Source organism: Rattus rattus, chromosome 2, assembly GCF_011064425.1.
Source record: "Rattus rattus isolate New Zealand chromosome 2, Rrattus_CSIRO_v1, whole genome shotgun sequence".
Classification (NCBI taxonomy): domain Eukaryota; kingdom Metazoa; phylum Chordata; class Mammalia; order Rodentia; family Muridae; genus Rattus; species Rattus rattus.
The window spans coordinates 178,593,867-178,619,056 of NC_046155.1; the positions used below are offsets into that span (position 1 = coordinate 178,593,867).

General features: G+C 43.6%; 1 protein-coding gene and 1 pseudogene across 3 annotated transcripts; both read left to right on the forward strand.

The window, feature by feature from the left end:
* The first annotated feature begins 2,375 nt into the window (after positions 1 to 2,375).
* LOC116894565 (leukocyte immunoglobulin-like receptor subfamily B member 3-like) lies at positions 2,376 to 16,135 on the forward strand. 3 transcript variants are annotated; one of them, XM_032896275.1, is made up of 10 exons: positions 2,376 to 2,409; positions 2,572 to 2,607; positions 2,786 to 3,074; positions 3,161 to 3,459; positions 4,444 to 4,728; positions 4,855 to 5,163; positions 5,388 to 5,684; positions 5,928 to 6,230; positions 6,465 to 6,515; positions 15,745 to 16,135. In XM_032896275.1, exons 1-10 carry the CDS (start codon positions 2,376 to 2,378, stop codon positions 15,879 to 15,881), a joined length of 2,040 nt encoding a protein of 679 aa, XP_032752166.1. In that variant the 3' UTR covers positions 15,882 to 16,135. The 3 variants fall into 3 exon arrangements, with proteins under 3 accessions (XP_032752166.1, XP_032752167.1, XP_032752169.1); XM_032896276.1 differs by lacking the exon at positions 6,465 to 6,515 and having other exon boundaries at positions 2,786 to 3,075; positions 3,162 to 3,459; XM_032896278.1 differs by lacking the exon at positions 4,444 to 4,728.
* A 2,831-nt stretch (positions 16,136 to 18,966) lies between these two features.
* On the forward strand, positions 18,967 to 19,986 carry LOC116893459 (annotated as a pseudogene).
* Positions 19,987 to 25,190: the final 5,204 nt, after the last annotated feature.

A 25,190-nucleotide genomic window follows, 5' to 3' on the forward strand; every position in this document is an offset into this window, starting at 1 on the left:
GACTCGAAATAATGTGACAATATTCACAGAGCCAGCACGGGTTGGTGTCACATCCTGTCCCAGTACTGAGAGATGTGGACACAGATTTCTTCTGTACCCCAGAAGCCAACCACAATTGATAAACTCTTGTAAAGAAAATTTCATTTTTCCAACAAAGTCACACTACTATGCAAAGCACACTGAACAGCAGATGAGGCCAACACAAAATGAACCCACGGGTATTTTGGGAGGTTTTGCTTATGATGCTTGTCTTTTACTTATATACTATGTCCTGTTTTGTCCTTATATGATTTCAGGGAATTCATAATGTAGATGTGTTTTTTAAAAAATCACAAAATTACACATCTGAAGAATATACAACTATACCTAACAGTAATTCATGTATGATTTTTAAAAAAAAAAGTTTTTTCAGTCTGGACAGATGGCTCACCAGCTGAGGACACTGACTGTTCTTCCAGAAGTCTTGAGTTCAATAACCAGAAACCATAAGGTGGCTCACAATCACCTGTAATGGGATCTGATGCCCTCTTCTGATGTGATACATACACAAAACAAATAAATCTTTATTTTAAAAAGGAAGAAAGAAAAAGATTGTCCACAGTTGTTGTACCAGCCTGCAATATGCCCAACAATAAAGGAGTGTTCCTCTTTCTCCAACCCTCACCAGCATCTGCTGTCAGCTCAGTTTTTGATCTTAGCCACTCTGACTGATGTCAGGTGAAATCTCAGGGTGGTTTTGATTTCAATTTCTCTGATGACTAACCATGTTGAACATTTCTTTAGGTGTTTCTCACCATTTTGCATTCTTCAGCCGAGGATTTGTTGTTTACCTCTGTACCCCATTTTTGTTTTTTTGGTTTTTTTTTATTTTATTTTATTTTTATTAACTTGAGTATTTCTTATTTACTTTTCAAATGTTATTCCCTTTCCCGGTATCCAGGCAAACATCCCCCTAATCCCTTCCCCTCCCCTTCTTTATAGGTGTTCCGCTCCCCACCCTCCCCCCTTTGCTGCCCTCCCCCCAACAATCACGTTCACTGGGGGTTCAGTCTTAGCAGGACCAAGGGCTTCCCCTTCCACTGGTGCTCTTACTAGGATTTTCATTGCTACCTATGAGGTCAGAGTTCAGGGTCAGTCCATGTATAGTCTTTAGGTAGTGGCTTAGACACTGGAAGCTCTGGTTGCTTGGCATTGTTGTTCATAAGGGTCTCGAGCCCTTCAAGCTCTTCCAGTAAACCTGGAGGCATGTTTGCAGTTTGCCCATGATCACACACTTTGGTGACTGAGCAGAAGGACCTAGGAAAACGATGATGGTAGGTGTTGGGCCAGTGACATGGCTCAGAACATAAATGCCTGCTGCCAACTTAAGACCTGACTCTGATTGACAGGTCCACACTGTACAAGGAAATGGATTACTAAGATTTTATTATGACCTCCATGTACGTACTTTGACTCACAGACACCTGTATATACATAAATAAAAAACACACACACATAACAACAAACACTAAAAGATGAATAGAAATATGTATCCATATAATTGTAAAGGAAAACACAAATATTGAAGACAAAGAGAGAAATTGTCATGCCAGTAATAATGTCACGTGAGGTTATAAAGAAAAGACTGTAAACCTCATTTCAAGCAGATATACACAGCAGGATCCGTCTCAGAAACATCAAAATGTTGAAAAGAAGGAAATATTCACATAAAAGTGAGAAAAGGAACAAAACACAATGAAAATTTTAACATATATATATATGTATATACTTTGACTTACATGAACATACATAAACATATATAAAAACAAACACTAAAAGATGAATAGAAATATGTATCAAAAAATTGTAAAGAAACAACAAATACTGAAAAAAAAGAGAAATTGTACTCCCCACTGGTAATGTGTCACGTGAGATTGTGAAGAAAAGACTGTAAATCTCACTCCAAGGAGATATGCACAGCAGGACACTCCTCAGAAACATCAAAATGTGGAAAGAAGGAAATATTTCACATAAAAATGTAAAAAGAAAAGAGCAAAATGACAATTTTATACATTTCTGGGAGATGTTCCCACATGTCTGCTACAATATGGTTCTTGTGACAGTGATGTGCACAGGTGAGGCAGACACTGGTGGGCTGAGGAAATGTCATCTGTGTAAGGCCTGATTGCAGAGTTCTACTGCCTGGCCTAGTCCCAGCATTGAGGAAGTTAAAGCAGGGTGCCTGAGGAGGGCTGTTCCCCTTCCTGTAGGGCTGCTAAAAAATGACCAGTCATGGGGACTGCCCTGCCTCCAGGGCCCCACCCTGTTTCCAATCCTTCAGAAAAGCTCTGTGGCTCTGCTCTTAAGCAGAGTTGCAGCCTCTGAGAGGAGATGCCATGACCTTCACCTTCACAGCCCTGCTCTGTCTTGGTGAGAAGTGAAGAGGAGGAGGGGATACTGAGGTCTAGAAAGGAGCAGGGCCTGGAGCTCAGCACTCACCCATCAGGAAACCACAGGGTTTCAGGAAATTCTGCAGAGGGGAGGACTTACTCAGTCTTACCTACAAATCTCTTACACATAACTCTCTTCTAGGACTGACTCTGAGCCTCTGGATCCCAGTGCTGACAGGTGAGTATCTGCAGCTCTCCTGAAATGCTCTTCTCTTCATATCCAGGAGCCATGCCTGGGCAGTGATGGTGGAAAACACCACATGTGTGTTATTTTGGGGGTGGCTGGAAGGTCATAGTGTTAAGGACTGCAATCTGAGCATGGGTGTCCTGAGTCTTAGTGACTCTGTTAATTGCAGGGTCCCTCCCTAAGCCTATCCTCAGAGTACAGCCAGATTCTGTGGTCTCAATGGGAACTACGGTGACCTTCATTTGTGAGGAGACCATTGGAGCCAAAGAGTCTGATCTCTATAGAAATGGAAACCTACAGAGAACAGTTCTAAAGAACCATCAGAAGTCAGCAGAGAAGACTGAATTCTCATTCTCAAATGTAGGCCATCATAATGCAGGGCAATATCAATGCTCCTACAGGACTCACACTAAATCATCAGACTACAGTGAGCCCCTGGAGCTAGTGGTCACAGGGGAGAGAACACACAGGGCCCCAGGCCTCTCAGATTTTGACTGATTCCCTGGGTGGACATTTAACTGGCTCCTCCTTCTCTCCTAGGAGCCTACTGGAAACCAAGCCTTTCAGCCCAGACCAACCCTGTGGTGACCTCAGGAGGGTATGTCACCCTCAAATGTGAGTCCTCGCAGGACAATCACACATTGATTCTTACTGTAGAAGGACCTCAGAAACCCTCCTGGAGGCAGGAACCAGAGTGTTCCTATACTCAAAAGTGTCATGCCCTGTTTGATGTGGGCCCTTTGACCTCCAACCAGAGATGGATATTCAGATGCTACAGCTATGAAAAAAACACACCACAAGTGTGGTCAGCTCCTAGTGAACCCCTAGAGATCCTGGTGTCAGGTGAGGAACCGCAGTCTTTCTACAGAATGACATTTAATGATACAGATGCTCAGAGACTGGTTACTATGGGCTGTAGGTGAGGATGCAGGACGATTTAGAACTTTGAAACACAGCCAGGAAACACTGGGACCCAAAATACAGAATCCAAGGCTGGCAGTGATAGCCAAGCCCACGGTGTACAATAGAAAGATTATTCTTCATGAGGTCTTCTGTTAGTCTGGATCAACTTCAGCATAATCCACTAGAGCTAAGGGAATCCAGGACAGAGAGAGGAAAGATTGCAATAGTTAGAGTGGGTGAGAATACCAGGAGAAACATGGACCACAGAATCAACTAAACAGGAATCATAATAGCTCATAGAGCCTTCATGGGTCTGCCTCAGGCCTGCTGCTGTGGTTGTTTTGAAGTTTTGATATGTGTTCACTTGATTGCTTGCTTGCTTGCTTGTTTTTTTGGTGTTTGGGGGATTCACTGTACAGTCGTGGTTAACTGTCCTGGAGCTCACTCCGTAGAACAAGCTCCCCTCCATCTCAGAGTTCCCTGCCTCTGCCTCCTGAGTGCTCTGATTAAATGTGGGTGCAACAACCACATGCCTTGCTTTAGTTTCTTCTTGGACTCCTAACAGTGGGAATGGAAATGTCTTGATACTTGCACCTACACATGGGATCTTTTTTCTACAACTGGATTACCTTGTCCAGTCTTAATATGAGGATGCATTCCTAGAGCTCTGGCATCTTGTTATACCATGTTACTTGATACCACTGAAAAGCATTCTCTTCTCTGAAAGGAGACAGAGGAGCAGTGAACTGGAGGGACAGAGGAGGTGGAGAGGATTGTGTTATATTACGAAGGATGCAAGGATGGGAGGCTATTTCAGTGTATGGTATGAGAGAAAAATATTATTAAAAAGCAGCATCCACTGGTAGGACATTGTCTGTGCCACTTTCAAAACCAGTCATGTGCTTCTCTCCTACTTCTATGTAGGGAAACTCCAAAAACCAACCATCAAGGCTGAACCAGGCTCTCTGATCCCCTATGGAAGGGCCATGACCATCTGGTGTCAGGGAGACCTGGATGCAGAAATATATTTTCTGTATAAGGAGGGAAGCCACAATACACAGAGCACACAGACCCTACAACAGCCTGGGAACAAGGCCAAGTTCTTCATCCGTTCTGTGGCACAAAGGCATGCAGGGCAGTATCGCTGTTGCTGTTACAGCTCAGCTGGTTGGTCAGAGCCCAGTGACACTCTGGAGCTGGTGGTGACAGGTAAGGGGACAGTCAGATTCTCATCACCAGGCTTTGCTCTCAGGAGTATTCCTCTCCCACAGAGTGGACCTAGAGAACATTGTGAATGTGTGAGAGCATCTAACAGACTGCCTTTTTCTCCCCCAGGAATATACAACTACTATGCACTCGTGCTGTCAGGACTGCCCAGCCCTGTGGTGCCAGAGGGAGGGAACGTGACACTCCACTGTACCTCACACAACAGATATGATAAATTCATTCTCACCAAGGAAGATCAGAAGTTCACCAACTCACTAGACACAGAGTTTATATCTTCTACAAGACAATACCAAGCAACGTTTGTTATGAGACCCATGACCCCAAACTATACAGGGACATTCAGATGTTATGGTTACTACAAGCGTAAACCACAGTTGTGGTCAGTACCCAGTGAGCTCCTAAAAGTACTCATCTCAGGTAAGTCCCCTCTGTCATTCTCCAATCATTTTCTGAGACCCTAAGCCCTTGCCATGTCATCCCCCTCTGCGGAGTTGCAGGTAGAGGAGGAACAAATGGAGAGCCTGTGTTCTCAAACACAGCCCTGCGGAGGGAAAAGTTGTGACATGTGCTGGGCAGGATGGGAGGGCAAAGATGCTTGGTAAGAACCAAACCTCATTCCATAGCTGTCACCTTTCCTTTAGGACCATCAGGGAAGCCCTCTCTGCTAAGTCATCAAGGCCATATACTGGACCCTGGAATGAGCCTCACACTGCAGTGTTACTCTGACACTAAGTATGACAAATTTGCTCTGTACAAAGAAGGGGGAGCTGACATCATGGAATCCTTTAGCCAGTGGACCAAGGCTGGCCTCTCCATGGCCAACTTCACACTGGGCTATGGGAGCCACTCTACTGGAGGCCAATACAGATGCTATGGTGCACACAACCTCTCCTCTGAATTGTCAGCATCCAGTGACCCCCTGGACATCCTGATCACAGGTATGGATCTACAGAGATTCAATCAGGTATCTAAACTCTGCTAATGCTGTCAGGGAGGAGCCTAGTAGCTGAGGGTTGGGATAAGGGACAGGGATTTGGGGAGGAGCAGAGGCAGTGACAGATCAGCAGGAGGTGAGCTCAGTCAGATGAAAGAGACTGAGTCCCATGTTCTCAGTGTGAAATCATGTGTGGTGTGAGCTCAGAACAAGGAAGCCAGCCTCTGATCATCCCTTTTTTCTTTAGGACACCTTCCTGATACTCCTTCCCTCTCAGTGATGCCTAACTCTACAGTACACTCAGGAGAGAATGTGACCCTGATGTGTTGGTCAATGTATTCTGTGGACACTTTCATTCTGTCCAAGGAGGGATCAGGCCAGCCACCCCTTCGACTAAAATCAAAGTTCCAAGATCAGCAGTACCAGTCAGAATTCTCCATGAGTGCTGTGACATCCAAGCTCTCTGGCACCTACAGGTGCTATGGATCTAGAGACTCATCTCTCTACCTGTTGTCATTTGCCAGTGCCCCTGTGGAGCTCATAGTCTCAGGTAAGGTGGTGATGACATCTCAGTGTGACTCACATTCCAAAATATAAGAGATCTTTTGATTTGAGTGGGATTAAGAGGACAATATGAATGGATGGTCAAAGGGCACATTCCACCGCACAGAATTGGATGGCAGCAATAATCCTTCATGTAATGGTCATTCTGTCTTAGGGAGCTTACAGAGCATATGTAGCACACACAGTGCAAAGAATATCCTTGTCTTGTTCTGTCTCATAGAATCCAATGAAGCCTCCAGCTGGCCAGCTAAAAGGTTCATCACAACAGCCAGTAAGTATTAGGCACCTCTTTATAGGGAGTATGCTACAAACACAGGGAGCCTAACAAACAGCTCTTGTTAATCAGAGTTCTCACTTCTGTCATTTGAGCTTGTGAGTATGAAAGAATAATAAAATATCCCAAATGACAAACCATAGGCTGGGGCTTAACAGTTGGAATACAGAAGATAGCATCCAAAGAGACTCATTTAGCCTCATCCTGGATGATCGGGCAGATGGGTAAGTTTATGAGCAAGGAACCCAGAAAGGCCCCTCTCCATGATTCCCCTAAAAAACAATATTTCACCCACATAGAGTCAGGCCTAATGGGACTAATAAAGATTCTATTGGCACATAGGCCCAGATAGGCTAGACCTAATTCTGGGATTAATACAGTTCCTTCAGAAGATTCTATTTGGAGAAGCGCTTGTCTCTCTGGGATGCTGTTCCTTTTCCTATAAATGAGAGAAGCCCAATTCACACATCTTAGTTTTTTCTATGCTGGTGGTGGCTGTGACCTCTCCAGACTGTGAAGGTCTGCAAAACCTTACACTGCAGTGAGTCTCATGAAAACGTGCTGATGCATGGCAAGGGTGTGTCAAGTTGCCATGGCAGGGGATTCAGGCTCTTTCAGTCTTGCTCATGAGGCATAATTCTAGGACTCTTCATAAGGTCTGTGACTCCAACCTCAGGAACATCTTCAGGTGCTATAGATACCTCCACTCATCTCTATACCTGCTGTCACAGAGCAGTGACTCTGGAGATTGGGGTCCCAGGTGAAGTTATCCAGATCGTTCTGAGCTGAAGGGGTGTCTCAGCATTCTCCATTTACAACAAATATTAGCTAGCATAGGGTTTTGAAATGCTGTAGAGTGAGAGTCAGATGGGTATTTGGCCTCATAATGGTGGGGGAGGGGGCATTAACTGAATCATTCTAGAGATGAGCGCTATTCTGCCTGCTAATGAAATGCAGAGGAGTCATGGAGTTTCAAAGAGCATTTTTGAAAGGCAACAGAGAGTTATAAGATCCTAAGCAGAAACTGGTCCATAATGACAACATCTTCTTTATGCCCACAAATAAACAGTATTCACAGGATCTCTGTCATACCCTTGCTCTAACTGCAGCCATAGACCACCCTACTTATAGGAGAGGACTTAGCCTTAGTGTAACAGTTACAATTGTTCTATACTATCCCTCTGTTTAAATCAGATTCAAACACATACATAATCCCTTCCAGACAAAATTCTCCATGAGGACTAAAACATAACAATTTTCACATTAAGGAAAATAAAATCCAACACTTGCAATCAAACCTATTGCATTAGGAAGTCTGAAACATTTCCTTCCGAGTTAAATAGAAGAAATGTATGATTCAGCCTTCATTTGAGAGGTGACAGCTAAGAATGTCCTCTGGTAGGCCTTGGAACACCTGTCTAAAGAAGAGAAGATTTTGGGATAGTATCTCCAGGGACGCTCTACCACTGACCCTTGAGTCTTCTAGAGGATGGGGGATCATCACCACTCTCTACTAACAGTGTGACACATCTTGTTGTCACAGTAATTATTATTTGTAAAGCCAAGAAAAGTAAGAGGTACATGTATCAGGCTTAGGATCTATGCATAATATAAGATAGCTGTGGCATATGCAACACTCTTAGATAAAATCCCAATAGCCTATCATTCACGCTCTTTCTGGTTTTTACACACACACACACACACACACACACACACACACACACACACACACACACTACAGGAATGGCAAGATCAGGTTTGAAATGGAAGGGTCTAAATGTCACAAGGGAACCAACTCTCAGAAAACAAAAACATATTGCTAATCAGAGTCTGCACAACCTCTAAAGGCCTCACCAGAAGAATCATACTAAGAACCATGGCCTTTTTTTGCTCAGAACAGTGACCTGGGGCCCACTATCTGAATGAATTGTCAATTTGTTCTACTCTGAATTTACTGGTATCAGTGGTATGGCATTGGATTTTTTTTTTTGACTCAATCATTTATTTTTTTTTATTCTTAACTTGAGTATTTCTTTTTTTTGTATATAAATTTTGCTTTTATTATTGCAATAATAGGCTATAAATACTTTATGCTATTCCATAGCCGTTTTTTTCAATATGCCCTTCGTATTTTAAAATGTTAATGCCTCCAGAGTGAAGAAAACTGAAAATATGGTGGAAACATTACAATTCAAATTACTGATGTCTGCAAGTAAAAGTTCACCCTAAAAGCATTGTAACTAACATTGTATTTAATGGATTTCTATTTTGTTTATTTTCTGAGAATTAAGTAAATTTGCTCAATTTTTTTTTTTTTTTTATTATTATTAACTTGAGTATTTCTTATATACATTTCAGTGTTATTCCCTTTCCCGGTTTCGGTAAACATCCCCCTCCCCTCCCCTTCCTTAGGGTGTTCCCCTCCACCTCTCCCCCCCATTGCCGCCTCCCCCCAACAGTCTAGTTCACTGGGGTTCAGTCTTAGCAGGACCCAGGGCTTCCCTTCCACTGGTGCTCTTACTAGGATAGTCATTGCTACCTATGAGGTCAGAGTCCAGGGTCAGTCCTTGTATAGTCTTTAGGTAGTGGCTTAGTCCCTGGAAGCTCTGGTTGCTTGGCATTGTTGTACATATGGGGTCTCAAGCCCCTTCAAGCTCTTCCAGTTCTTTCTCTGATTCCTTCAACGGGGGTCCTATTCTCAGTTCAGTGGTTTGCTACTGGCATTCGCCTCTGTATTTGCTGTATTCTGGCTGTGTCTCTCAGGATCGATCTACATCCGGCTCCTATCGGTCTGCACTTCTTTGCTTCATCCATCTTGTCTAATTGGGTGGCTGTATATGTATGGGCCACATGTGGGGCAGGCTCTGAATGGGTGTTCCTTCAGTCCCTGTTTTAATCTTTGCCTCTCTCTTCCCTGCCAAGGGTATTCTTGTTCCCCTTTTAAAGAAGGAGTGAAGCATTCACATTTTGATCATCCATCTTGAGTTTCATTTGATCTAGGCATCTAGGGCAATTCAAGCATGTGGGCTAATAGCCACGTATCAATGAGTGCATACGATGTATGTCTTTCTGTGATTGGGTTAGCTCACTCAGGATGATATTTTCCAGTTCCAACCATTTGCCTAAGAATTTCATAAATTCATTGTTTTTGATAGCTGAGTAATATTCCATTGTGTAGATGTACCACATTTTCTGTATCCATTCCTCTGTTGAAGGGCATCTGGGTTCTTTCCAGCTTCTGGCTAGTATAAATAAGGCTGCGATGAACATAGTGGAGCACGTGTCTTTTTTATATGTTGGGGCATCTTTTGGGTATATGCCCAAGAGAGGTATAGCTGGATCCTCAGGCAGTTCAATGTCCAATTTTCTGAGGAACCTCCGGACTGATTTCCAGAATGGTTGTACCAGTCTGGAATCCCACCAACAATGTAGGAGTGTTCCTCTTTCTCTGCATCCTCGCCAGCATCTGCTGTCACCTGAGTTTTTGATCTTAGCCATTCTTACTGGTGTGAGGTGAAATCTCAGGGTTGTTTTGATTTGCATTTCCCTTATGACTAAAGATGTTGAACATTTCTTTAGGTGATTCTCAGCCATTCGGCATTCCTCAGCTGTGAATTCTTTGTTTAGCTCTGAACCCCATTTTTAATAGGGTTATTTGTCTCCCTGCGGTCTAACTTCTTGAGTTCTTTGTATATTTTGGATATAAGGCCTGTATCTGTTGTAGGATTGGTAAAGATCTTTTCCCAATCTTTTGGTTGCCGTTTTGTCCTAACCACAGTGTCCTTTGCCTTACAGAAGCTTTGCAGTTTTATGAGATCCCATTTCTCGATTCTTGATCTTAGAGCATAAGCCATTGGTGTTTTGTTTAGGAAATTTTTTCCAGTGCCCATGTGTTCCAGATGCTTCCCTAGTTTTTCTTCTATTAGTTTGAGTGTGTCTGGTTTGATGTAGAGGTCCTTGATCCATTTGGACTTAAGCTTTGTACAGGGTGATAAGCATGGATCGATCTGCATTCTTCTACATGTTGACCTCCAGTTGAACCAGCACCATTTGCTGAAAATGCTATCTTTTTTTCCATTGGATGGTTTTGGCTCCTTTGTCAAAAATCAAGTGACCATAGGTGTGTGGGTTCATTTCTGGGTCTTCAATTCTGTTCCATTGGTCTATCTGTCTGTCTCTGTACCAATACCATTCAGTTTTTATCACTATTGCTCTGTAATACTGCTTGAGTTCAGGGATAGTGATTCCCCCTGAAGTCCTTTTACTGTTGAGGATAGTTTTAGCTATCCTGGGTTTTTTGTCATTCCAGATGAATTTGCAAATTGTTCTGTCTAACTCTTTGAAGAATTGGATTGGTATTTTGATGGGGATTGCATTGAATCTGTAGATCGCTTTTGGTAAAATGGCCATTTTTACTATATTAATCCTGCCAATCCATGAGCATGGGAGATCTTTCCATTTTCTGAGGTCTTCTTCAATTTCGTTCTTCAGTGTCTTGAAGTTCTTGTTGTACAAATCTTTTACTTGCTTGGTTAAAGTCACACCGAGGTACTTTATATTATTTGGGTCTATTATGAAGGGTGTCGTTTCCCTAATTTCTTTCTCGGCTTGTTTCTCTTTGGTGTAGAGGAAGGCTACTGATTTATTTGAGTTAATTTTATACCCAGCCACTTTGCTGAAGTTGTTTATCAGCTTTAGTAGTTCTCTGGTGGAACTTTTGGGATCACTTAAATATACTATCATATCATCTGCATATAGTGATATTTTGACTTCTTCTTTTCCGATCTGTATCCCCTTGACCTCCTTTTGTTGTCTGATTGCTCTGGCTAGAATTTCAAGAACTATATTGAATAAGTAGGGAAAGAGTGGGCAGCCTTGTCTAGTTCCTGATTTTAGTGGGATTGCTTCAAGTTTCTCTCCATTTAGTTTAATGTTAGCAACTGGTTTGCTGTATATGTCTTTTACTATGTTTAGGTATGGGCCTTGAATTCATATTCTTTCCAGGACTTTTATCATGAAGGGGTGTTGAATTTTGTCAAATGCTTTCTCAGCATCTAATGAAATGATCAGGTGGTTTTGTTCTTTCAGTTTGTTTATATAATGGATCACGTTGATGTTTTTCCGTATATTAAACCATCCCTGCATGCCTGGGATGAAGCCTACTTGATCATGGTGAATGATTGTTTTGATGTGCTCTTGGATTCGGTTTGCCAGAATTTTATTGAGTATTTTTGCGTCAATATTCATAAGGGAAATTGGTCTGAAGTTCTCTTTCTTTGTTGGGTCTTTGTGTGGTTTAGGTATAAGAGTAATTGTGGCTTCATAGAAGGAATTCGGTAGTGATCCATCTGTTTCAATTTTGTGGAATAGTTTGGATAATATTGGTATGAGGTCTTCTATGAAGGTTTGATAGAATTCTGCACTAAACCTGTCTGGACCTGGGCTCTTTTTGGTTGGGAGACCTTTAATGACTGCTTCTATTTCCTTAGGAGTTAAGGGGTTGTTTAACTGGTTTATCTGTTCCTGATTTAACTTCACCTGGTATCTGTCTAGAAATTGTCCATTTCCTGCAGATTTTCAAGTTTTGTTGAATATAGGCTTTTATAGTAAGATCTGATGATTTTTTGAATTTCCTCTGAATCTGTAGTTATGTCTCCCTTTTCATTTCTGATTTTTGTTAATTTGGACACACTCTCTGTGTCCTCTCATTAGTCTGGCTAAGGGTTTATCTATCTTGTTGATTTTCTCAAAGAACCAACTTTTGGTTCTGTTGATTCTTTCTATGGTCCTTTTTGTTTCTACTTGGTTGATTTCAGCTCTGAGTTTGATTATTTCCTGCCTTCTACTCCTCCTGGGTGTATTTGCTTCTTTTTGTTCTAGAGCTTTTAGGTGTGCTGTCAAGCTGCTGACATATGCTCTTTCCTGTTTCTTTCTGCAGGCACTCAGCGCTATGAGTTTTCCTCTTAGCACAGCTTTCATTGTGTCCCATAAGTTTGGGTATGTTGTACCTTCATTTTCATTAAATTCTAAAAAGTTTTTAATTTCTTTCTTTATTTCTTCCTTGACCAGGTTATCATTGAGTAGAGCATTGTTCAATTTCCACTTATATGTGGGCATTCTTCCCTTATTGTTATTGAAGACCAGTTTTAGGCCGTGGTGGTCTGATAGCATGCATGGGATTATTTCTATCTTTCTGTACCTGTTGAGGCCCGTTTTTTGACCAATTATATGGTCAATTTTGGAGAAAGTACCATGAGGAGCTGAGAAGAAGCTATATCCTTTTGCTTTAGGATAGAATGTTCTATAAATATCTGTTAAGTACATTTGGCTCATGACTTCTCTTAGTCTGTCTACATCTCTGTTTAATTTCTGTTTCCATGATCTATCCATTGATGAGAGTGGGGTGTTGAAATCTCCTAATATTATTGTGTGAGGTGCAATGTGTGTTTTGAGCTTGAGGTTTCTTTTACGTATGTAGGTGCCCTTGTATTTGGGGCATAGATATTTAGGATTGAGAGTTCATCTTGGTGGATTTTTCCTTTGATGAATATGAAGTGTCCTTCCTTATCTTTGTTGATGAATTTTACTTGAAAATTGATTTTATTTGATATTAGAATGGCTACTCCAGCTTGCTTCTTCTGACCATTTGCTTGGAAAGTTGTTTTCCAGCCTTTCACTCTGAGGTAGTGTCTGTCTTTGTCTCTGAGGTGTGTTTCCTGTAAGCAGCAGAATGCAGGGTCCTCGTTGCGTATCCAGTTTGTTAATCTATGTCTTTTTATTGGGGAGTTGAAGCCATTGATGTTGAGAGATATTAAGGAATAGTGATTATTGCTTCCTGTTATATTCATATTTGGATGTGAGGTTATGTTTGTGTGCTTTTCTTCTCTTTGTTTTGTTGCCAAGACGATTAGTTTCTTGCTTCTTCTAGGTATAGCTTGCCTCCTTATGTTGGGCTTTTACCATTTATTATCCTTTGTAGTGCTGGATTTGTAGAAAGATATTGTGTAAATTTGGTTTTGTCATGGAATATCTTGGTTTCTCCATCTATGTTCATTGAGAGTTTTGCAGGATACAGTAACCTGGGCTGGCATTTGTGTTCTCTTAGGGTCTGTATGACATCAGTCCAGGATCTTCTGGCCTTCATAGTTTCTGGCGAAAAGTCTGGTGTGATTGTGATAGGTCTGCCTTTATATGTTACTTGAACTTTTTCCCTTACTGCTTTTAATATTCTTTCTTTATTTTGTGCATTTGGTGTATTCACTATTATGTGACGGGAGGTGTTTCTTTTCTGGTCCAATCTATTTGGAGTTCTGTAGGCTTCTTGTATGCCTATGGGTATCTCTTTTTTTAGGTTAGGGAAGTTTTCTTCTATTTTGTTGAAGATATTTACTGGTCCTTTGAGCTGGGAGTCTTCACTCTCTTCTATACCTATTATCCTTAGGTTTGATCTTCTCATTGAGTCCTGGATTTCCTGTATGTTTTGGACCAGTAGCTTTTTTCCGCTTTTACATTTTCTTTTGACAGTTGAGTCGATGATTTCTATGGAATCTTCTGCTCCTGAGATTCTCTCTTCCATCTCTTGTATTCTGTTGGTGACGCTTGTATCTACAGCTCCTTGTCTCTTTTTTTGGTTTTCTATATCCAGGGTTGTTTCCATGTGTTCTTTCCTGATTGCTTCTATTTCCATTTTTAATTCCTTCAACTGTTTCATTGTGTTTTCCTGGAATTCTTTCAGGGATTTTTGCGATTCCTCTCTGTAGGCTTCTACTTGTTTATTAATGTTTTCCTGTGTTTCTCTAAGGGAGTTCTTCACGTCTTTCTTGAAGTCCTCCAGCATCATGATCAAATATGATTTTGAAACTAGATCTTACTTTTCTGGTGTGTTTGGATATTCCATGTTTGTTTTGATGGGAGAATTGGGCTTCGATGGTGCCATGTAGTCTTGGTTTCTGTTGCTTGGGTTCCTGAGCTTGCCTCTCGCCATCAGATTATCTCTAGTGTTACTTTGTACTGCTATTTCTGACAGTGGCTAGACTGTCCTATAAGCCTGTGTGTCAAGAGTGCTGTAGACCTGTTTTCCTGTTTTCTTTCAGCCAGTTATGGGGACAGAGTCTGCTTTCGGGCGTGTAGTTTTTCCTATCTACAGGTCTTCAGCTGTTCCTGTGGGCCTGTGTCTTGAGTTCACCAGGCAGTTCACTTGCAGCAGAAAAGTTGGTCTTACCTGTGGTCCCGAGGCTCAAGTTCGCTCGAGGGGTGCTGCCCACGAGCTCTCTGCTGCAGCAGCAACCAGAAGATCTGTGCCACCATTTCTGGGAGCTTCAGTGCACCATGGTTCCAGATCTCGATTGGTGTTTTCCTCTGGCGTCTGAGATGTGTGTGCAGAGTGCAGTCTCTTCTGTTTTCCCAGGCGTGTCTGCCTCTCTGAAGGTTTAGCTCTCCCTCCCACGGGATTTGGGTGCAGAGAACTGTTATCCGGTCTGTTTCCTTCAGGTTCCGGGGGTGTCTCAGGCGCAGGGGTCCTCTGGCTCCTGGGCCCTCCCCATGGGAACCCAGAGGCCTTATTCAGTTTCCTCTTGGGCCAGGGATGTGGGCAGGGGTGGGTAGTGTTGGTGGTCTCTTCTGCTCTGCAGCCTCAGGAGTGCCCACCTGACCAGGTGGTGAGGTCTCTCTCCCAAGGGGCTTGGGAGCAGAGAGCTGCTGCAGGCCGGGATCCGAGGCTGTGGGACTCCCGGTAAACACAGGACGTGCCGGGTCCTAGAGGAATTCTGCCTCTGTGTGTCCCGAGTTCACCAGGCAGGTCACTTGAAGCAGAAAAGTTGGTCTTACCTGTGGTCCCGAGGCTCAAGTCGTCATTGGCTTTTTTATTAGCACAATAGTCCTGAGGAATTTAGTAAGAATTAAGAGAGGGTACACAGGTACGCCACAGGGAAAGTTCATCCCAGAACTCCATGATTATGTATAGCAAGAATGATGGGCATCTAGAGTAAATGATAATGTGGAACTCAGAAGAAACACTAAGGTCTCTTAAGTACACACACATCCTACTCTTCTACCAGCTGAGACAATCTGTCCATTCTAGAACATGCCCAAACCTCAGACAATTGAATAAAGAGAATTCCACCTCGTAGCATGGGAAAGAGTAGAACCTTATCCTCTTCAGGAAAACAAGGGCCCAGGATGGATGTTTCATCCCTAACTTCTGTGACTTCTGTATCTAATACCACAGCCCCTGAAAACCAGGATCACACAATGGAGAATCTCATCAGGATGGGGATGGCTGTCCTGGTCCTCATAGTCCTTTCGATTCTAGCTGCTGAGGCCTGGCAAAGTCATAGACAGACCCACCACGCAGCTGGCAAATAATCTAAAGAGAAAGGACATCTTTCAATGTTCTACACTCTGCAAAATGAATCTGATGATCCAAAATTTTCTGTCAGAAAAATGTGTTGTGATAAAAGTCCAGGGAGCAAAACTATTTGGGGTTCTGAGGCAAGAAGTTTTATGATGAGGTGATTCCTTGTTAAACAAATATTTGTCCCTCATGTACTGGGGGTCTTTGCTTCCTGACCCACACTCTTCTAAAACTATAAAATAATAAAATATTCTGTCCCATCTGACTGGAATTTCTTTCAGCTATTGATTGTATTTTTTTAAGGGATTAACTCATTTACCTTTGAAGGCCTCTGTCATCTACTGTGGTTTATTGCCTGTCTGCATTCCAGAGTGACAGCGTCAAGGTTTTGGTGGTAAGATGCCACCTGGTGTTCATATGGGATGGCAGCCAGCGCTGAGGCAAAGAGGAAGTGTTGTGGGTGCTACTAGTTTTGCAAGGACCATACCAATAAAATGAGTTCCTAGATCAATATCCTTAGCAATTATCAGAGAAACTTCCTACTGCAGGGAGATGTGAACTAATCAGAGACCCACAATTGAACAAAGAGCAGAGATACAGGTCTAAAAGCACTGAATCAAGGAATGGAATGTCTGCATCAGCTCAGGGAACTTTGAGGAATAGGAGTTGTGAGAGCCACAGGACATGGATGACACCAAGGAAACTATGCTTTCCAGACATAAGAGTTTGATGCAAATATGGACTCGCCATACGTGACAATATTCCACAGAGCCAGCACGGGTTGGTGTCACATCCTGTCCCAGGTACTGAGAGAGATGTGGGACACCAGTTTCTTCTGTATGCCCAGAAGCCATCCACGATTGATAAACTCTGTAAAGAAGAATTCTCATTTTTCCAACAAAGTCACACTGCACTATACAGCACTGACACCAGCACATGCAGGCCAACACAAAATGGAGCCCACGGGTATTTTGGGAGGTTTTGCTTATGATGCTTGTCTTTTACTTATATACCATGTCCTGCCTTTGTCCTTATATGATTTCAGGGAATTCATAATGTACGATGTGTATCACAAAATTACACATCTGAAGAATATACAACTATACCCCACAGTAATTCCATGTATGATTTTTAGTCAGTCTGGACAGATGGCTCTTCACCAGCTGTAGGGCACTGCTTCTGTTCTTCGAGAAGTCTTGAGTTCAGCTAACTTAGAAACCACATAAGGTGGGCTCACAATCACCTGTAATGGGAGTCTGAGTGCCTCTTCTGATGTGATACATACACAAAGAACAAATAAATCTTTGTTTTAAAAGGAAGAAAGAAAAGATTGTCCACAGTTGTTTGTACCACCGGCCTGCCCATGTGCAACAATGTGAGGTGTTCCTCTTTTCTCCAACCCTCTACCTTGCTTGCATCTGCTGTCAGCTCGAGTTTTGATCTTGGCCACTCAGACTGAGTGTCAGGTGAAATCTCAGGGTGGTTTTGATTTCAGTTTCTCAATGACTAACCATATTTGAACCTTGTTTCTTTATGGGGTGTTTCTCACCCATTTTGCATTCTTCTTCAGCCGAGTTTGTTGTTTGCCTCTGTACCCCCATGTGGTATATGTTTTATATTAACTTGAGTATTTCTTATTTACTTTTCAAATGTTATTCCCTTTCCCGGTATCCAGGCAAACATCCCTAATCCCTTCCCTCCCCTTCTTTATGGTGTTCCGCTCCACCCTCTTTGCTTGCCCTCCCCCAACAATCACGTTCACTGGGGGTTCAGTCTTATCAGGACCAAGGGCTTCCCCTTCCACTGTTGCTCTTACTAGGATATTCATTGCTACCTATGAGGTCAGAGTTCAGGGTCAGTCCATGTATAGTCTTTAGGTAGTGGCTTAGACACTGGAAGCTCTGGTTGCTTGGCATTGTTGTTCATAAGGGGTCTCGAGCCCCTTCAAGCTCTTCCAGTAAACCTGGAGGCATGTTTGCAGTTTGCCCATGATCACACACTTTGGTGACTGAGCAGAAGGACCTAGGAAAACGATGATGGTAGGTGTTGGGCCAGTGACATGGCTCAGAACATAAATGCCTGCTGCCAACTTAAGACCTGACTCTGATTGACAGGTCCACACTGTACAAGGGAAATGGATTACTAAGATTTTATTATGACCTCCATGTACGTACTTTGACTCACAGACACCTGTATATACATAAATAAAAATACACACACATAACAACAAACACTAAAAGATGAATAGAAATATGTATCCATATAATTGTAAAGGAAAACACAAATATTGAAGACAAAGAGAGAAATTGTCATGCCAGTAATAATGTCACGTGAGGTTATAAAGAAAAGACTGTAAACCTCATTTCAAGCAGATATACACAGCAGGATCCGTCTCAGAAACATCAAAATGTTGAAAAGAAGGAAATATTCACATAAAAGTGAGAAAAGGAACAAAACACAATGAAAATTTTAACATATATATATATGTATATACTTTGACTTACATGAACATACATAAACATATATAAAAACAAACACTAAAAGATGAATAGAAATATGTATCAAAAAATTGTAAAGAAACAACAAATACTGAAAAAAAAGAGAAATTGTACTCCCCACTGGTAATGTGTCACGTGAGATTGTGAAGAAAAGACTGTAAATCTCACTCCAAGGAGATATGCACAGCAGGACACTCCTCAGAAACATCAAAATGTGGAAAGAAGGAAATATTTCACATAAAAATGTAAAAAGAAAAGAGCAAAATGACAATTTTATACATTTCTGGGAGATGTTCCCACATGTCTGCTACAATATGGTTCTTGTGACAGTGATGTGCACAGGTGAGGCAGACACTGGTGGGCTGAGGAAATGTCATCTGTGTAAGGCCTGATTGCAGAGTTCTACTGCCTGGCCTAGTCCCAGCATTGAGGAAGTTAAAGCAGGGTGCCTGAGGAGGGCTGTTCCCCTTCCTGTAGGGCTGCTATGACCAGTCATGGGGACTGCCCTGCCTCCAGGGCCCCACCCTGTTTCCAATCCTTCAGAAAAGCTCTGTGGCTCTGCTCTTAAGCAGAGTTGCAGCCTCTGAGAGGAGATGCCATGACCTTCACCTTCACAGCCCTGCTCTGTCTTGGTGAGAAGTGAAGAGGAGGAGGGGATACTGAGGTCTAGAAAGGAGCAGGGCCTGGAGCTCAGCACTCACCCATCAGGAAACCACAGGGTTTCAGGAAATTCTGCAGAGGGGAGGACTTACTCAGTCTTACCTGCAAAATCTCTTACACATAACTCTCTTCTAGGACTGACTCTGAGCCTCTGGATCCCAGTGCTGACAGGTGAGTATCTGCAGCTCTCCTGAAATGCTCTTCTCTTCATATCCAGGAGCCATGCCTGGGCAGTGATGGTGGAAAACACCACATGTGTGTTATTTTGGGGGTGGCTGGAAGGTCATAGTGTTAAGGACTGCAATCTGAGCATGGGTGTCCTGAGTCTTAGTGACTCTGTTAGTGCAGGGTCCTCCCTAAGCCCTATCCTCAGAGTACAGCCAGATTCTGTGGTCTCAATGGGAACTACGGTGACCTTCATTTGTGAGGAGACCATTGGAGCCAAAGAGTCTGATCTCTATAGAAATGGAAACCTACAGAGAACAGTTCTAAAGAACCATCAGAAGTCAGCAGAGAAGACTGAATTCTCATTCTCAAATGTAGTATCCTAATGCAGGGCAATATCAATGCTCCTACAGGACTCACACTAAATCATCAGACTACAGTGTAGCCCCTGGGAGCTAGTGGTCACAGGGGAGAGAACACACAGGGCCCCAGGCCTCTCAGATTTTGACTGATTCCCTGGGTGGACATTTAACTGGCTCCTCCTTCTCTCCTAGGAGCCTACTGGAAACCAAGCCTTTCAGCCCAGACCAACCCTGTGGTGACCTCAGGAGGGTATGTCACCCTCAAATGTGAGTCCTCGCAGGACAATCACACATTGATTCTTACTGTAGAAGGACCTCAGAAACCCTCCTGGAGGCAGGAGACCAGAGTGTTCCCTATACTCAAAAGTGTCATGCCCTGTTAGTGTGGGCCCTGACCTCCAAACCAGAGATGGATATTCAGATGCTGCTGAGCCCACACAAGTGTGGTCAGCTCCCTAGTGAACCCTAGAGATCCTGGTGTTGTCAGGTGAGGACTGCATGTCTAGCAGAATGACATTTAATGATACAGATGCTCAGAGACTGGTTACTATGGGCCGCATGGTGGAGGATGCAGGACGATTTAGAACTTTGAAAACAGCCAGAGATACTGGGACCCAAAATACAGAATCAGGGCTGGCAGTGATAGCCAAGCCCTACGGTGTGGTACATAGAAAGATCATTCTTCATGAGGTCTTCGTTGTCTGGATCAACTTTCAGCATAATCCACTAGAGACTAAGGAATCCAGGACAGAGAGAGGAAAAGGTGCAATAGTTAGAGTGGGTGAGAATGCAGGAGAAACATGGACAGAATCAACTGTAAAGCAGGAATCATAATGGCTCATGAGCCTTCATGGGTCTGCAGTCAGGCCTGCTGCTGTAGTTGTGAAGTTTTGATATGTGTTCATGATTTGTGCTTGCTTGCTTGTGGTGTTTGGGGGATTCACTGCAGTAGTGGTAACTGTCCTGGAGCTCACTCCAGTAGCACAAGCTCCCCTCCATCTCAGAGTTCCCTGCCTCTGCCTCCTGAGTGCTCTGATTAAATGTGATTAACAAACCACATACCTTGCTTAGATTTCTTCTTGACTCCTAACAGTGGGAATGGAAATGTCTTGATACTTGCACCTACACATGGGATCTTTTTTCTACAACTGGATTACCTTGTCCAGTCTTAATATGAGGATGCATTCCTAGAGCTCTGGCATCTTGTTATACCATGTTACTTGATACCACTGAAAAGCATTCTCTTCTCTGAAAGGAGACAGAGGAGCAGTGAACTGGAGGGACAGAGGAGGTGGAGAGATTGTGTTATCTACTGAAGGATGCAAGGATGGGAGGCTATTTCAGTGTATGGTATGAGAGAAAAATATTATTAAAAGCAGCATCCACTGGTAGGACGTTGTCTCAGCCGCTTTCAAAACCAGTCACGTGAGCTTCTCCTACCTACTTCTATGTGAGTGTGAGGCTCCAAAACCAACCATCAAGGCTGCAGACGGCTCTCTGGTCCCCAGCGTGGAGGGGCCATGACCGTCTGTGGTGTCAGGGGAGACCTGGATGCAGATAGGCTTGCATATGGAGGGAAAGCCGCCAATGTTGCTGAGCACACACACACTAACAAAGGCCTGGGGAACCAAGCGCCAAGGTTCTTCATCCGTTCTGTATGGCAACAGGCATGTGCATTTGGGCAGTACCGCTGCTCCGCTGTTGCACCAGCCTCACTCGCTGCTGGTCAGAGCCCAGTGATTTGCTCTGGAGCAGGTGGTGACAGGTAAAGAGACAGTCAGATTCTCATCACTGTGGCCATGCTCTCAGGAGTATCTTCTCTCCCACAGAGTGGACCTAGAGAACATTGTGAATGTGTGAGAGCATCTAACAGACTGCCTTTTCTCTCGAATATACAACTACTATACACTGTGCACTCAGCATGTCAGGACTGCCCAGCAGGGTGCCAGAGGGAGGGAACGTGGCACTCCACTCGCCCTCCCACCACAACAGATAGGATAAATTCATTCTCACCAGCTAGAAGACTCTGAAGTCTCACGCCAACTCACTAGACACAGAGGTTTACATCTCTTCTGCCAAGAGACAAATGCACCAAGCAACACGCTTTGTTGTGAGACCCATGACCCCAAACTGTACAGGGACATTCAGATGTTGTGAGTCACATGGCCGTGTAAACACACCAGTTGTGGTCAGCGCCAGCGAGCTCCAGTAAAAAGTACTCATCTCAGTGAAGTCACACACACTCTGCTCTGTTCTCAATCATTTTTCGAGGGCCCTAAGCCCTTGCCATGTCATCCTCCCTCTCATGGAGTTGCAGGTAGAGGAGGAACAAATGAGAGCAGTGTGCTCAAACACAGCCCCTGCTGGAGGGAAAAGAGTTGTGACATGTGCTGGGCAGGATGGGAGGGCAAAGATGCTGTGACGCAGAGCCTCATTCCACGCTGTCACACCTTTCCTTTAGGACCATCAGAAGGAAGCCTCTCTCAAGTAAGTCAGTCATAGGCGTATACATGGACCCTGGAATGGAGCCCCTCCACACTGCAGTGATGTTACTCGTGACACTCGTGCATGACAAATTTATACCAACCTGCGAAAGGGGCGTGACATCATGGAATCCTTTAGTCAGTGGGACCGCTGGGCGTTGGCCTCTCCATGCAGCTAACTTTCACACTGGGCTATGGGAGCCACTTCACTGGAGTGCCACAATACAGATGCTATGGGTGCAACACAACTCTCCTCTCCATGAATTGTGTCAAGCATCCAGTGCATCTCTGGACATCCTGATCTGCAGGTAAAGGATCTACAGAAGATCTGCAATCAGCGTATCTGCACTCATATCGCTGTCAGGAGGCCAGCCTACAAAATAGTGGGTTGAGATAAGGAGCTACGAGTTGGGAGGAGCAGAGGAAAGACAGATCAGTGCAGTGAGGTGAAGCTCAGTCACATGAAAGAGACTGAGTCCCATGTCTCGAGTGTGTGAAATCATCATGTGGTGTGGAAGCTCAGAACAAGGAAGCCAGCCCTGATCATCCCTCTTTACAGGGACAATTCCTCTTCCTGACACCTCCTTCCCTCCTCAGTGATGACGCTCTCAACTCTGCCAGTAACACTCAGAGAGAGAATGTGACCCTGATGTGTTGGTCAATGTGACTCTGTGTGACACTTTCATTCTGTCCACAGGAGGGATCAGGGCCAGCCACCCCTTCGACCAAAATCAAAGTTCCAAGATCAGCAGTGGCCAGCCAGAATTCTCCATGAGGCTGTGACATCCAAGCTTCCTCGCACCTACAGGTGCTATGTGGATCTAGAGACCATCACTCTACCTGTTGTCATTTGCCAGTGCCCCTGTGGAGCTCATAGTCTCAGGTAAGGTGGCAGATGACATCTCAGTGTGGACCACATTCCAAAAATATAAGAGATCTCTTTTGATTTGAGTGGATCAAGAGGACAATATGAATGGATGGTCAGCAGCACATTCCACACGACAGAATTTGGAGATGGCAGCAAATAATCCTTCATGTAATGGTCAGCTCTGTCTCTTTAGGGAGCTCATAAGAGCATATGTAGCACACACAGTGCAAAGAAGATCCTTGTCTCTGAATCTGTCTCATAGAATCCAGAATGAAGCTTCCAGCTGGCTAGCTTGTGCAAAGGTTCATCACAACAGCCAGAAAGCATTAGGCACCTCTTTATAGAGCGTATACACAAACACAGGGAGTTTCTAACAAACAGCTCTGTTAACTCAGAGCTCCTCACTTCTGTCATTTGAGCTTCTGTGAGCGAAAGAATAATAAAATATCCCAAATGACAAAGCATTAGGCTGCTTAACAGTTGAAATAGCAGAAGATAGCATCCAAAGAGACTCATCTAGCCTCATCCTGTGGATGATCGGGCAGATGGGTAAGTTTACGAGCAAGGAACTCCAGAAAGGCCCCTCTCCATGCGATTCCCTACAATATTTCACCCACATAGAGTCAGGCCCAATGGACTAAGAAAGACTCTATTGGCACATAGGCCCAGATAGGCTAGACTCCAATTCTGGATTAATACAGTTCCTTCAGCAGATTCTATTTGGAGAAGCGCCATGTCTCTCTGGGATGCTGCTCCCTTTTCCTATAAATGAGAGAAGCCCACCAGCACACATCTTAGTCTATGCTGGCGTGGCGTGACCTTCCAGACTGTGAAGGTCTGGCAAAACCAGCACTGCAGCGAGTCTCATGAAAACGTGCAAGATGCATGGCAAGGAGCTGTGTCAAGCTGCTGGCAGGATTCAGGCTCTTTCAGTCTTGCTCATGAGGCATAATTCTAGGACTCTTCATAAGGTCTCAGACTCCAACCTCAGGAACATCTTCAGGTGCTATAGATACCTCCACTCATCTCTATTCCTGCTGTCACAGAGCAGTGACTCTGGAGTGATTGGGGGTCCCAGGTGAAGCTATCCAGATCTTTCTGAGCTGAAGCTTTCTCGCACTCTCCATTTCACACAAATATTGAAGCTAGCATGTGCGTCTTTGAAATGCTGCAGAGTGAGAGCAGATGGGGTACGGGCCTCAGCACGGTGGGAGCAATAACTGAATCACTGAGATGAGCGCCATTCTGCTAACGAAATGCAGAGGAGAGAAGATTTTGGGATAGCATTTCCAGGGACGTGCCTCTACCACTGACCCTTTGTAGTGCCTCTAGAGGATGATCATCACTCTCAGTTTTCTAACTAACAGTGTGCGACATCTGTTGTCACAGTAAATTAGTTATTTGTAAAGCTGCTGAAAGTAAGAGGTGTACATGACAGGGCTTAGGATCTATGCATAATATAAGATAGCTGTGGCATATGCAACACTCTTAGATAAAATCCCAATAGCCTATCATTCTACGCCTCTTTCTGGTTTTTACACACACACACACACACACACACACACACACACACACACACACTACAGGAATGGCAAGATCAGGTTTGAATGAAGGGTCTGCAGATCGTCGCTAAGGGAAACCCAACCTCAGAAAACAAAAACATATTGCTAAATCAGGAGTCTGCACAATCTCCTAAAGGCCCTCACAGAAGAATCATACTAAGAACCATGGCCTGCTCTGGTAGAACAGCGACCTGGGGCCCACTATCTGAATGAATTGTCAATTCTGTTCCTACTCTGAATTTACATGGCACTGTGCAGGTAATGGCATTGATGACTCAATCATTTATATTCTTAACTTGAGAGTATTTCTGTGTATATAAATTTTGCTTTTATTATTGCAATAATAGGCTATAAATACTTTATGCTATTCCATAGCCAAGTTTCAATATGCCCTTCAGTATTTTGTAAAATGTTAATGTCGCCTCCAGAGTGGAAGAAAACTGAAAAATATGGTGGACATTACACTCAAATTACTGATGTCGCAAGTAAAGTTCACCCTCTGTGCCATACGAAAATCACATTGCAGCTTAATGGATTTCTCATTTTGTTTATTTTCTAGAGTAAATTGGCTAAATTTGCCTCAATATATTATTAGTTAACTCTGGAGTATTTCTCTATATACATTTCGAGTAAGTTATTCCCTTTCCGGTTTCCGGTAAACATCCCCTCTCCCTTCCTGCAAGTGAAGTGTCTCCTCCCACCTCTCTCTCCATTGCCGCCTC

Coding starts and splice junctions, on each gene's coding strand:
- LOC116894565 (XM_032896275.1), top strand. CDS start 2,376: ATGACCTTCACCTTCACAGCCCTGCTCTGTCTTG. Junction 3,460..4,443: donor CCTAGAGATCCTGGTGTCAG/GTGAGGAACCGC, acceptor ACTTCTATGTAG/GGAAACTCCAAAAACCAACC. Junction 5,164..5,387: donor CCTAAAAGTACTCATCTCAG/GTAAGTCCCCTC, acceptor CCTTTCCTTTAG/GACCATCAGGGAAGCCCTCT.